This window comes from Arabidopsis lyrata, assembly GCF_000004255.2.
Source record: "Arabidopsis lyrata subsp. lyrata unplaced genomic scaffold ARALYscaffold_2, whole genome shotgun sequence".
Classification (NCBI taxonomy): domain Eukaryota; kingdom Viridiplantae; phylum Streptophyta; class Magnoliopsida; order Brassicales; family Brassicaceae; genus Arabidopsis; species Arabidopsis lyrata.
The window spans coordinates 734846-747820 of record NW_003302554.1 but is presented as its reverse complement, the minus strand read 5'-3'; the positions used below and the strand labels follow the sequence as shown (position 1 = coordinate 747820).

Genomic DNA, 12975 nt, shown 5'->3' with positions numbered 1-12975 from the left:
TTTTGTAAGACACGAGAACACAATATACGAGACCAAGTCCATAGCAGAACATCAAACCCCTAGAAAGATATTGTCATATTGATTCCAAGTTTGAACTTTGGGACCAAAGACCATTACAAGACAATTTTTTATTGCAGTTGATGACTAGAAACGAGCATCAATCAAATAAGAGAGTGGGTTTATAATCTAATTTGAGATTCTCTTATAATAAAGATAGATTACATCAAAGAGTTTAGGTTTCAAAAGATTTAAGCTTTGCCCTCTTTTTTTTTCTCCTTCATCAGCAACGAATCAGACCAAACAAAGAGACAGAAGAAAGAGGTAAATAGACAAATTAGGTGATGATCTGTTCTACCACCACAAGTTCCTATACACAAAATCAATTTTTGTTGATCTCTCTATCTCACTCCCGTATATCCTCAAGAGAAACAGAGAGAGACGAGATAAAGAGCTCTTCAGATTTTCCAAAGACGAAAAAAAACGAATCCTCATTTCTTGATATTAGCCAATGGTTCAGGGTTTTGAGACACGGCTCAGTAACCCTAACCCCGATCCTAAACCTCGAGATCCTGAACCCTTCAGGCTGTGTTGCAATTCCGAGATCCTGGAGGAGTTTCTGCAGCTATTTGTTTTGATGTTTTTTTCCACTGGGTTTTATGGTTCTGTCATTGGTGTCGAATCATTTGACTCGAACGGGTTAGGGTCCTCTGTTTGTCGAACCGGGAGTTGAAAAACCGGGTCTCAGGTCGAGGGACTTCAGTTTCAGATGCTCACTTAAGAGCTGTTGGGACACATGATCAGATAGGACTGGCTGGTTGTCCTTGTTCCAATTATAGCCTGGCTGGATCGATCCGTTGTTGTCCCAAAATACATGAGGAGGCGTCCTTGGACTACTCCGCGACCGATCTTGCTGCCTACTAGGCTCCTGAAAGAAACTGTTGGTGTAGAAATTTCCGCCACTTCCCGGGCTTCTGCTTGATCCTATGCCTTCATGCAAGAAGTTAACTGTAGTCTGTCTTTGGTGATGGAACGGGATGGCTCCACCACACCCGGTTAAAGGTGTTGATGAACCGGAGAGAGCATGGGGACTAGATATTGGGGATGGAGATCTTCTTCCGCTAATATGTGGTGAATGCGAGTGAAAGATTGGACTACCGACTGGTGAAATCGGGCATGACATGTTCCTAGGAGATTGGGATATACTGTGACCAAAAGAGGAAATTTTAGCCACAAAGAAGTTTTGATGCTTGGAAAATGAAGGTAGAAACGGAATGGCTAATGGGTACCTGAATCCCGAGCCAGGTTTTAATCCTTTCTGCTGGTAATTGGTTGCATCTTCCGAGTCTAAGCACGGAAGACTCCTTGCATGTCCAATGTCCTGAAACAAACAGATTTGTCAGGCAATCAGAAGCATAGAGAATTTAGAATTGGGGCATATGAGCATTCATACCAGTGATCTCATGGTGCTCGAAGCTACATTCATCGTTTCTGCAGGCTCGCCACACACAATAGGCCTTTCCATCGGTATCACATTTCTTACAAAAGCGTGATCCAAAAGCTGAGCAGCTGTAGGACGATTTGAAGGGTTTCTTTGTAGACATTTTCTTACAAAATCCTTCCCCTCTTCAGATAAATGATCAGGAATATCTGGAAGCTCCTTGCTGTTTCCAATCTTGAACATAGCAGGAACCTATAAAGAACTCAAATACATAAGGATGGAGGAGTCGCATCATTAAATCTCATGTTTATCAGAGTACTTATATGATTTACTAACCCCCTCATACTGGCTCCATGGAGGTTTTGTTGTAGCCATTTCTAAAACGGTACATCCAAGACTCCATATGTCAACCGCAAGGTTACTGCCATTTGAATTCTTTATCACCTGAAATCCAAGCAAGATATAAAGCATTAGCATTAAGCCTCTCAACATGAAACCGACAGTTTGTAGCAGCATACTGACCTCAGGTGCCATCCAATATGGGCTCCCCTTGAATGATAGAGGACCAGATTGAGCAGTAATCTGCATTTTGTTCATGAATTTGTATTAGACTTATGAAAATTTCTAGCTAGACTTAGCATAATTTATTCAGATGAGCCGTTTCTGCTTGAAGGAAAATTTCAAACAGGACTAAAACACAACAAAGATTGCAGATAACATATCCATACATGTTTTGCCATCCCAAAATCAGCCACTTTTACTCGTCCATGGGGATCCACCAATATATTTGCTCCTTTGATGTCCCTGAATAAAATTAAAATCCATATTCATTTGATTCTCCAGCTAATGAAGGAAAACGAGGAATCAGGAGAATGGATAGAATTAACTGCCTCACCTATGAACAGTATTTTTGGCGTGCAAATATGCGAGCCCTGATAAAATCTGTTGCGTGTAGTTTCGGATGGCATTCTCACCAAATTGTCCATACTCTTGAAGAAGTTTATATATCGAACCACCGGAGACATACTCCAGATATATGTACAGCTTGTCATCTACCTGTATTGGGATGGGAAAGTAAAGAACGTAGTCATGTGCATGACTCAGTTCAGCTGAAACAGTAGATAGTATCAGAGAATAGAAATGTCCAAGAAATATCTGTATAACTTACGGTTTCAGAGCCATAATACTGCACTATATTTTGGTGTCGTAAACGGCTTAGAACAGAAATTTCCTGTGAGAGTCAATCATTGAAAAGAAGCTGAAAGCTTAGAAAATTCAAAGACTAAAAGCACCAAAGAGCAGTTTCCATTGTTCTGGACAGATGATGATGTGTAACTCACTTGCCCCAATTGTTGTGCACTCTCCCTTGACTTAGGATCATCTGAGCATAGAGTAACCTCTTTCATGGCACACATCTCACCACTTTCGCTGAGGAAGAAAACAAAACCGATCAAACCCGGGGTGACATAGAAATATAACATATGAGTTCTCCTATTCAATATTTTTGGGAAGAGTACAAATCAGTTTATTATAACCATGAAAATTGAGATTTGCACCAAGAAACGTAACCATCATATGGAATAATAAGTTCTACCAGTATGAAATAGATTTTGGCAGAGATATTCTTCCCATAGCCAAGATAAAATCCGAGACAACGAGAGCATCCTTTGAACTAAAATCAGACTTGTTTAGTTACGAACCTGTTAAAGCCAAGATACACATGTCCAAAACTGCCCATCCCCAGCAATCTCCCTTTTTTCCATCGCGATCCAGGGCTTACGGTAGCCTCTGCCCTTGCTGGACTTCGGGGGACAGACGGAGATGTTGCTGCTGAATATGTGGGGGAAAACGGACAAGTATTAGAGATTAATAATGGCGGGAGAGGCAGACGGTGGCTTTGCTGTCTGTTATCATCAAGTCTTCTAGTAGGAGACCCAGTAGTTGACCCTCCAGCTCGAGGATGAAGAGGTGTAACAGCACCACTCTGTATTCTAGAGCTAGGACCAGGGCTTGTCATTCTTGGACTAGGCACAGGGGAACATTCAGGGCTACACCTGCTCTGAGGCCAAAACAGCTGGGTAGCCATATCTCCACCAATGGAATTGTTACCTGAGTTGTAACCTGAACCAGGGCTTGAGCACTGTCCAGATCCAAGCAAGGAAACATCTGAATATGGTTTACTAATCAACAACCCATGGTTCGAGACTTGATCTGGAACAAAGGATCTCATTGGACTCCTGGAAGGACTAGACATCAAACTATCTGGAGCACTGCATAGCACTAAATCTCGTTGCGGGATTTGTAAATTTTTCACATGAGTTCCCAGAGGTCTTCGCCTAGGAGATGCCGATAGAATCCTATTTTTATTTGGGACTGGCTTGAACATCTCAGCTGAGTTTTTATTACTATGCATTGGCTGATCCCTATACATAAGAGTAGGATATAACATGTTTAGAAATAGAGAGTAAAGAGAGAGAGAGCACAATACACAACAATAACAATCACAATTCAAACTCACCTTGAAGAAATGTTTACTGCTGTTCGGTTCCCATTTTCACAATCAGAAGCCAATGGACTGAGAAGAGAATCAGATGGATTGTCACCCACAGAACTTCCACTAGACACAGAAGCAGTGGCAAAATCAGCCTCAGCACCGGTATTATCAGGTATGCTTGGAGCACCATGGGGCTTTGGAAGTGGCAACCATGATGGCTTCAAATTAGCATCTAAACCTGGTCTCTGTGATCCATTCATTCCCGAATCAGTACTGGTTACAGGAGGACGGACAATAGGACGAGGAAGAGGTACAGCAGGAGATCTTTCTGCAAAACTCTGACAGCGTGAAACCCGAGTAGAAGGAGAGGGAGATCTTGATGGTAATCGAGATATAGCTCCTCTTTCTGACACAATTTCATCACGTCGTCTTCTTGATTTTCTCGACCGACCACTAGACCTATCCTCAGATGCAAATCCCAATTTCCGGTTAAAGGCATCAATGATACTCTCCTTATTAGTTTTCTTTTTTTCATCTTTGGATTTACTCCACCAAGGCATGATCTTCTTCCTCACAACCCAAGAGGCACACTCACACTATCACTCTTTCAAAGATCTTATTCAACTACAAAGTAACTATCTTTTTGACCACTTGAGAGATCATACTTGGTTGACCCAACATAGGTCAACAAACAAAGAAAAGTCCCAATATAAACACCATTTTTTTTTATTCCATTGGTGTTTGACCACAATACACAGAAGCAGCTGAAAGATCTGATTACAACAACAAAACCCAGCGTTAGGGTTTACAAAATACAACAACTATGATTACGTGTAAAATTGAAGACACAAACAGATAGAGAATTCACCAAAACCCATAATTCTAACAAGAACAAAAGCCCAATTTTTTTCCAGCAAATTCTAAAATGATGGAACACCCAAGAGAGCATCTTGAGTGATGATATCAAAAGAGTATCATCTCCAAATTAGTTTGAGCTAGTTTCAAAAATCAATGTGATTCATTTTCAACTCAAGCTACAGAAGATCCATTTCCAAACAGTAAACTTAAAATTCCCAACTCACAAACAGATCTACACATACAAATTCCAGAAACAACAAAAAACGAAAACCCTAAGTAGAAAGAACCAATTGCTCAAATCTACACACACAAAATTGGGAGGATTAACACAGACAACAAACACCACCCGAAGCAAGTTTTGCAATTTCATGGAGAAATTGATAGTAATCGAGACCTAATTTCATGGAAAAATTACCAGATTCAGCAGCTTGAAATGGAATCAAATCGAAAGCTCAGAAGCAATCGAAGAATCCAAAGCAGAAACAGTAAAGCGTTTCAGATCCCTAAAACCGTTGCTTACAAGTGTGAATATGGTAAAGTATAAAGACTTGTTAAGAGCTTCTTTCACTAACAGTGAAGTGAGTTAGTGACACAGAGGAAGAGATAACGAAGAAGACGAAGAGGTTCTGAGAAATTTGGTAGAGATAGAAAGAGAGAATAAGAACCGGAGAGAGAGAAAGAGAGAGAGAGAGAGAGAGAGAGAGCGCGTTTGAAGAAAGCATTCACTTGTTCAGATTTCTTCTTGGTGCGTTAATCTTCTTTCTACTACTAGTAACTAAATTACTTAGGATTATAACCGATAATTAAAAAACATCATCCCTTAATTAATTTTTTTGATTAATTTTATTTTATTTCTTGAAAAAGACACAACTTGAAAAATATAATAATGAAAAGACAGAGCTCCGATTTTGTTCTGATTTGTTTATATATATTTTGTTTACCATAATTGAAAAAACTTTTGAAATTTGAGTCTTGATCACTGGACTAATTAAGCTAATCTTTTATTATTTTTTTGTTTCTTAGTTGTCGTCTCTGGTTGATCTAAAACGAAAAAAGCTTAGTAACATTTTGAGAATTATTTGCTTGATCTATTCTATGCTAATTTTGTTGCATTTGGTACTTTATAGTAATATTCTTAAATATGGGAAGAAAATGAAATACTTTCAATTCATTGGGTGTTTGAGTGGAAAAATACCATACTTGGATTGATTCGAACATAAACAAAAGTATCTTTTTTTTTTTTAATTGCATAATTGATCAAGAAGAAAAACTTGAGGAGAAAAAAATCTTGATTTATGGGACAAGCACAAGTTAACGAATACTAGTATTCTGTTTCTATTTTTCCTGATTGATCTAAACCAAAAGAAAAACCTTACTACTATTCAAATTTTTATTTATGCTCAAGTAATTAGTTGCTGACTTGGTACTTTTGTAATGATATTCTGCCCAATTTATATGGGAAGATTATAATATGAAAATTCTTCCAAATCATTGGGTGCCTAGTGAAAATTATATTAAAAAAAAAAAAAAAAAAAAGTATGTGACAAGAGGACAATGATGTGTTCTAACACGTCAGCTAATCGATCTTAACGGTCCGATAGGAGATAATGATGTCACGTTAGGCTTTTGTGAGACGCGTTGTTATGATTTTATCAGTGTAAAGCACAAAGACCATAATGTATAAAATCCCATGATTTATTTTTATTAAAAAATAAGGTACGTGTATAATAAACACGTATTATACAAATATTAGTTTATGCCCCAAGAGATTTATGAAGATTATATTAGGTGAACACAATATCAAAGTATTTTTTTGGAGATATGATTCTGTTCGAATAAATATAGTTTCAAATATATTTGGTCCTGACCTAAATAAAATATTTAACTGTTACATATATTCTATAATTATACTTTGTTTTTATATCGCATCCATTTAATATTATATTTTAAATGCTTACAGTTCGTATTCCGTATTCGTAGACATAATTGCGTAAAGGAAAAATTTAACGATTACAATTTTACATTCATACAAAAAAAAAAAAAAAATTTAAAAAAAGCGTAATGGAATAAATACACATAGTTTTTTAATCAATGATAAATCATTGGCCGTTAGAATTTTGATATTAAGGAAATAAAATAACTAGATTATAGAATATCTTATTTTGAAAGATTTTGAATAAGAATTGTGACGCATTGACGACATTAAAATTGGATGTTTTAGCCATTTAATTTACATAATCTATTCGTAAAACGATCAATGTATAAAGAATTGGGACATCGATCTAGTTTATGTCTGTTTTAAGTAAAGTTTGCGGAAGGTCCGTAATCATGTTTTAAGGTCCGTAATCATGTTTTAAGTAATGTTTGAATGTATATCATTGCATGTCAATGTCATCTTCACGTGTTTGGACGAGCATGTTAAATTAGAACCTTTAAATTCGGTGGTTCATTGCTTCGCACCGTTGACCTTTGCCTTTTCTTTCAGTTTGACCTCGAACCAGGGGACATAACTAATACTATACTATAAGAATTAACAAGTATAATGACATTGACAATGATAAATAATAATGATAATGACAAGGCCGATACTCATTTATTGTGGTTTATATATTAGTATGAACACATGTATTATGCTAATGTTTTCCTCGCAGAAGTATATTTGTTTTCAAAGCAAGTGTGAAATCATGCAACTCTTGAGTATGCAGAAACCATACAATTATAAGTATATATTATAACATAAAGCTTCATAGAGACTCTGCAATTAACAAATGTTTAATTTTCCGACTTAAGTACATACGCCTAACCGTGACCCTTGATTTATTTAGTATTTCCCCAAATCATTTGTTTTTTAAGTGTTGGGAGTAAGATCATAAAGTTCTATCCGGGTTTGGTTTTGATATTTTTAGTGTAATTTCATTAATTTAATTGAATTGGCAACGTCTAGGTGAAAAATATTTTAAATAAAAAAGGTTATAAGACCATTTTATTCGCAATATAAAGTATAAACTAATAAACAACAACACAATTACTAAATTACCATCGTCCACATTGCTTATGCCAAACCGACGACCAATTTAACTTCACCATAATTACCATCATTAGTCCCAATAATCTCACTTTTGCCACAACTCTCGTAATTCCTCATCTCATTCACCACTTTCTCCACCGGCAACGTCAAATCCCTTCTATGCACATCCATTTTAAGACCAAACTTCATGAACAACGTCAAGGACATCTTCTGCTCCACTCGATGTCCCGGAGCCACCGTCAGCCGATGCCGGAGCAAAATCGAAGCAGTAATTGATTTCATCTGCAAGTAAGCTAAGTCTTTGCCTAGACAAATCCGTGGACCGGCATTGAATGCTACGAATTTGTATTGGTTACATATCTCGTCCCGGTTTTCCTCTAACCATCTTTCCGGTTTAAACTCGAGACAATCTTCACCCCAAATGAATTTCATACGCCCAACCGAATATATCGAATATGTAACGTTTGATCCGGATGGAACAAATGTTCCGTCCGGTAAAACATCGTTGGCAACAACGAATTTTGAATCTTCCGGCACCGATGGATATAGCCTCAATGTTTCCGACAATGCCGCTTTCAAGTATACCAACTGGTCAATTTCGTCGAAAGTTAATGGCTCATCGGTCCACTTCGTCACATTGGTGCCACGTGTCTTGATCAGAACGGTGCAGATCTCGGTTATGATTTTTTCTTCGACTCGAGGGTTAAGACTGACCAACCAGAAGAACCAACTCATAGCTACCGATGACGTGTCACGTCCAGCTAGGATGAAATTTAACGCCACGTATTTAAGATATTTATCCGAGTAGGACTCTTTTTTCTTCATGAACCGTGACAATAGATCGTCGTGGCGGGATCCATCTTGTTGTTGACTCACTAATTCGAGCTTACGTGTATTAATGATCTCTGATAAGTAATTATCCACGTGGCTGATGCTTCGGCTCATATCATCCTCCAAGCCGAGCCGTAGCCATTTTCTCATCTTCCAAATAAATTCCTGTTGAAGGATAATCAAATCTCGTATCATATCACATTTACATAAGTTAGTTATTTGTTCAAGAGACACAAGTTGTTTTGTTTTACAGTTGTGTCTTTAGATCAAAGAGTCATGTCTTTTTATTATTACACAAACACAATGTTTCGTTTCATATAAGTATAGATCGAGTCTTTGTTTTTTACATATACAACAGAGTGTAATACAAACAAGTTTCAGATTCAATAAAAAGTTTTTTCGTTTACTTTTCTTCTTTAGAAGAGTCTTATCTCTTACTCTGTTTTTTTATCCTCTTCAAAATACCAACATGGTATCAGAGCTTATTTGGTCTTGGAGCCTGTCCAAGTAAAACAAAGATAAGAAGAATTCCGTTGCGAGAAGAAGAGAAAGATAGAGCCAACATTTCTTACGGTTAGAAACCGAGAAAAAAAAAAAAGAGAAAAAGAAAAGAAGAAGACGTAATAAGGAAGAACAAGAAGAGGTGGTAACAAGAGAGAGTACCATCAGCCTTCACAAACACATTCACATGAAGTACCTTCAAGAGGAAGGCTCCAAAAGCGATGAAGAAGATAGGAAATCTTCTCTAAAGGCAATGGAGAAAACGGATGTGGATTTGGAGTTGTGGAAGGAGAATTCTGAAACTTTGTTCAAAGAGGTCTTGGTGAAACAAGACGGGGAAGCCGCCTGTTGTAAGAAACAGGGCAAGGCTTAGTATCAAAAGGTGTTGTTGAGTTGTGAAGAACACTGCAACATGGAGTAAGCTTCTGTTGGGAGAACAGTGCAAGGCTACTCAGCAAAAAGGTTCAAGGGAACTGATGAGACGTCATCGAGATGTGATGGTGATCAAAAGAGGACACCATAAGAGGATGCTTACCTCGGAGAAAAATGGAGCACAAGAGGATGCTTACCTCGGAGGAAAATGGAGCATAAGTCGGTTGAAGAGTAAACCGAAGACGACGTGAAGAAGATTCACGCACAAGACGTCATGGAGACGTTATGGTGATCAAAAGAAGACACCGAAGAAGACGTGACGATGTTCACGTACAAGGCGTCTACGTGACGTGATGGTGATCAAAGGAAGACACCAAGCAAAAAGGAGAGATGCTTACCTAAGAGTGAAAGGAAGCATTGGGTTGTTGTAGAAACAATCGAAGAAGACGTGGAGAAGATTCACGCACAAGAAGTCACAGAGATGTGATGGTGATCAAAGGATCACAAATTTGGTGATCAAGAGGACACCAAAAGGGAATAAGAAGAAAGGTCACCTAAGAGAAAGGGAGTGGAAGAAGGTTGCAAGAACAGCCGTGATAAAAGATCCCGGAGAAGACATGAGGAAAGGTCATGGAGACTTCAAGTAAATCGTAAAAAAGGGCATGGTAAACTTGAAGGTGACATGGAAAAGATTTGCGGGAAAGAAAAATTCCAAGAGCTCTTATGTCAAAAGAAAACAAATACAATTGACAAAAGAGTGTCATATTGTGCAACAAAGAGAAAGACAACAACAAGAGGAAGAAGAAAAGGTTGTGAAGAGAAGGAACAGAAGTCAACAAGAAGCAAACTTGGGTTTAGACAGAAACTCAATTAAGGGAGAGTGTTAGTGGTAATTGAGTTTGGTCACATATTTAACATATATTAATATATGTATGAATGTGTATTAACGGGTGTGTGTTAATGAGTTGTGTTATTAAGTTGTCGGTTTCCACAAGTTACGAACGGTTACGACCGTACGACATGTATATAAGTGAATGAGTGTTGTTATCCTCTTCAAGACTAGTTGCAAGAGGTTTTTCTCAAGAATATGGTATCAATTACCTTGAGACATTCGCCCCTGTCTCAAGATATGATACAATACGAGCCTTACTTGCGTATGCGGCTCAAATGGAGTGGAGACTGTATCAAATGGATGTGAAGTCAGCGTTTCTAAACGGAGAGCTTGAAGAAGAAGTTTATGTCACACAACCACCTGGGTTTGTGATAAAAGGCAAAGAAGAAAAGGTGTTAAGGCTTTACAAAGCTTTATATGGTCTTAAACAAGCCCCACGAGCATGGTATGGAAGAATAGATTCTTATTTCATTCAAAGTGGTTTTGAAAGAAGTATGAATGATGCGGCTTTGTACATCAAGAAGAAAGGTGTAGACGTGTTGATTGTTAGCTTATACGTCGATGATCTCATCATCACTGGAAGCAGCACTCATCTCATCAACACATTCAAGAAGAACATGAAGGACGAGTTCGAGATGACGGATCTTGGTTTGCTAAATTACTTTCTTGGAATGGAAGTAAACCAAGATGATCGTGGCATTTTTCTTTCACAAGAAAAATATGCAAACAAACTTATTGATAAGTTTGGAATGAAAGAAAGCAAGAGTGTGAACACTCCACTTATACCACAAGGAAAAAGAAAAGGAGTAGAAGGTGACGACAAAGAATTTGGTGATCCAACTAAGTACCGGAGCCTTGTTGGAGGATTGCTCTATTTGTGTGCATCAAGACCTGATGTGATGTATGCAAGCTCTTATTTATCAAGATACATGTCATCACCACGCATAAAGCATTATCAAGAAGCCAAAAGGGTGTTAAGATACGTCAAGGGAACATTAAGCTTTGGAGTATTCTTTACAAGAATAGAGACACCAACGTTAGTTGGCTACTCGGACAGCGATTGGGGTGGTTCTCCGGAAGACAAGAAAAGCACCACAGGTTATGTATTTAGTCTTGGATCGGCTATGTTTTGTTGGCAATCTTGTAAGCAGCAAACGGTGGCTCAATCAACGGCGGAGGCTGAGTACATCGCCGTATGCGCAGCGACAAACCAAGCCATATGGTTACAAAGACTCTTTGAAGACTTCGGTTTAAAGTTTGAAGAAGGTATTCCCATATTATGTGACAACAAGTCAGCAATAGCAATTGGAAGGAATCCGGTACAACATAGAAGAACGAAGCACATCGAGATCAAGTATCATTTCGTGAGAGAAGCCGAGCACAAAGGACTCATTCAACTTGAGTATTGCAAAGGAGAAGATCAACTCGCGGATATACTTACCAAGGTTTTAAGTGTTACAAGGTTTGAAGATCTTAGAAGGAAGCTTGGAGTGAAGCCGAGATATGATTAAGGGGGAGTGTTGAAGGATAATCAAATCTCGTATCATATCACATTTACATAAGTTAGTTATTTGTTCAAGAGACACAAGTTGTTTTGTTTTACAGTTGTGTCTTTAGATCAAAGAGTCATGTCTTTTTATTATTACACAAACACAATGTTTCGTTTCATATAAGTATAGATCGAGTCTTTGTTTTTTACATATACAACAGAGTGTAATACAAACAAGTTTCAGATTCAATAAAAAGTTTTTTCGTTTACTTTTCTTCTTTAGAAGAGTCTTATCTCTTACTCTGTTTTTTTATCCTCTTCAAAATACCAACAATTCCGGCATGATAAACCGTTGAAGTGTGGCTTCGGTGGCTCCATCAAAAGCCACCGCGAATCCATTCTCGGGAAAGTCCGGTGAGAGTGTTCGTGGATCTTTGCCGAAGGTTAAGCCGCAAATGTTATCGAATGTGAGCCGTAAAAGAACATCTTGAAGATCGATCGGCTCAGCTCGACTCATAGCCGATTCAAGAATCGGCACGAGACGGTTCTTGATGGCTCGATCAACCCAACGAGCCATGGCTTGGCGAAGCGTACGTGTAGTAAAGTCCAATGCAGCCGTCTTACGCTGAAACCGCCACGTGTCACCATCTGAATTAAAGATCCCATCTCCTAATAGATCGTGGAAGACTGATTGCCAGCTAGGACCCTTCGGGTAATTATCGAACCGGGACTTCAAAATATGCTCCAGATTCTTCGGGTCACACGTAACAGTCACGTGACCTTGTTTCTTAGCCAAGAACGGGATCGGGAATATGCACGTTTGGTACGTACCGCCGCACATGCGGAGGTTATCGGCGATGAAGTCGTGCATGCGGTGAGCATTTGTGATGAGTGCCGGAAGACTGCCCACTAAGGGCCAGACACGTGGACCTTTATATGAACGACGTAAAGAAACGAACCATATAAGGTAGGTTACGATGAGGGTAAGGATGATCACAGCCGTTGATCCATCCATATTTTTTTAATATTATGGTATGGAAGTGAGAGCAGAGAGAAGAGAGAAGAAGAAGTG

General features: G+C 38.5%; 2 protein-coding genes and 1 pseudogene across 2 annotated transcripts; 1 reads left to right on the top strand and 2 right to left on the bottom strand.

Moving 5' to 3' along the window:
- Nucleotides 1-159: 159 nt before the first annotated feature.
- Nucleotides 160-5483, bottom strand: LOC9322458 (mitogen-activated protein kinase kinase kinase YODA). Its single transcript, XM_021035773.1, has 12 exons — nt 5206-5483; nt 3957-4705; nt 3139-3861; nt 2779-2866; nt 2607-2669; nt 2334-2494; nt 2167-2242; nt 1961-2020; nt 1775-1882; nt 1451-1690; nt 1287-1378; nt 160-1202 (listed from the first exon to the last, which is right to left on the bottom strand). The coding sequence occupies exons 2-12, from the start codon at nt 4490-4492 to the stop codon at nt 698-700; spliced, it is 2652 nt and encodes an 883-aa protein (XP_020891432.1). The 5' UTR covers nt 4493-4705; nt 5206-5483; the 3' UTR covers nt 160-697.
- Nucleotides 5484-7731: 2248 nt separating this feature from the next.
- On the bottom strand, nt 7732-12975 carry LOC9324007 (cytochrome P450 86A7). The gene is made up of 2 exons (XM_021010297.1): nt 12241-12975; nt 7732-8814 (listed from the first exon to the last, which is right to left on the bottom strand). The coding sequence occupies exons 1-2, from the start codon at nt 12916-12918 to the stop codon at nt 7843-7845; spliced, it is 1650 nt and encodes a 549-aa protein (XP_020865956.1). The 5' UTR covers nt 12919-12975; the 3' UTR covers nt 7732-7842.
- LOC110224288 lies at nt 8827-10516 on the top strand (annotated as a pseudogene).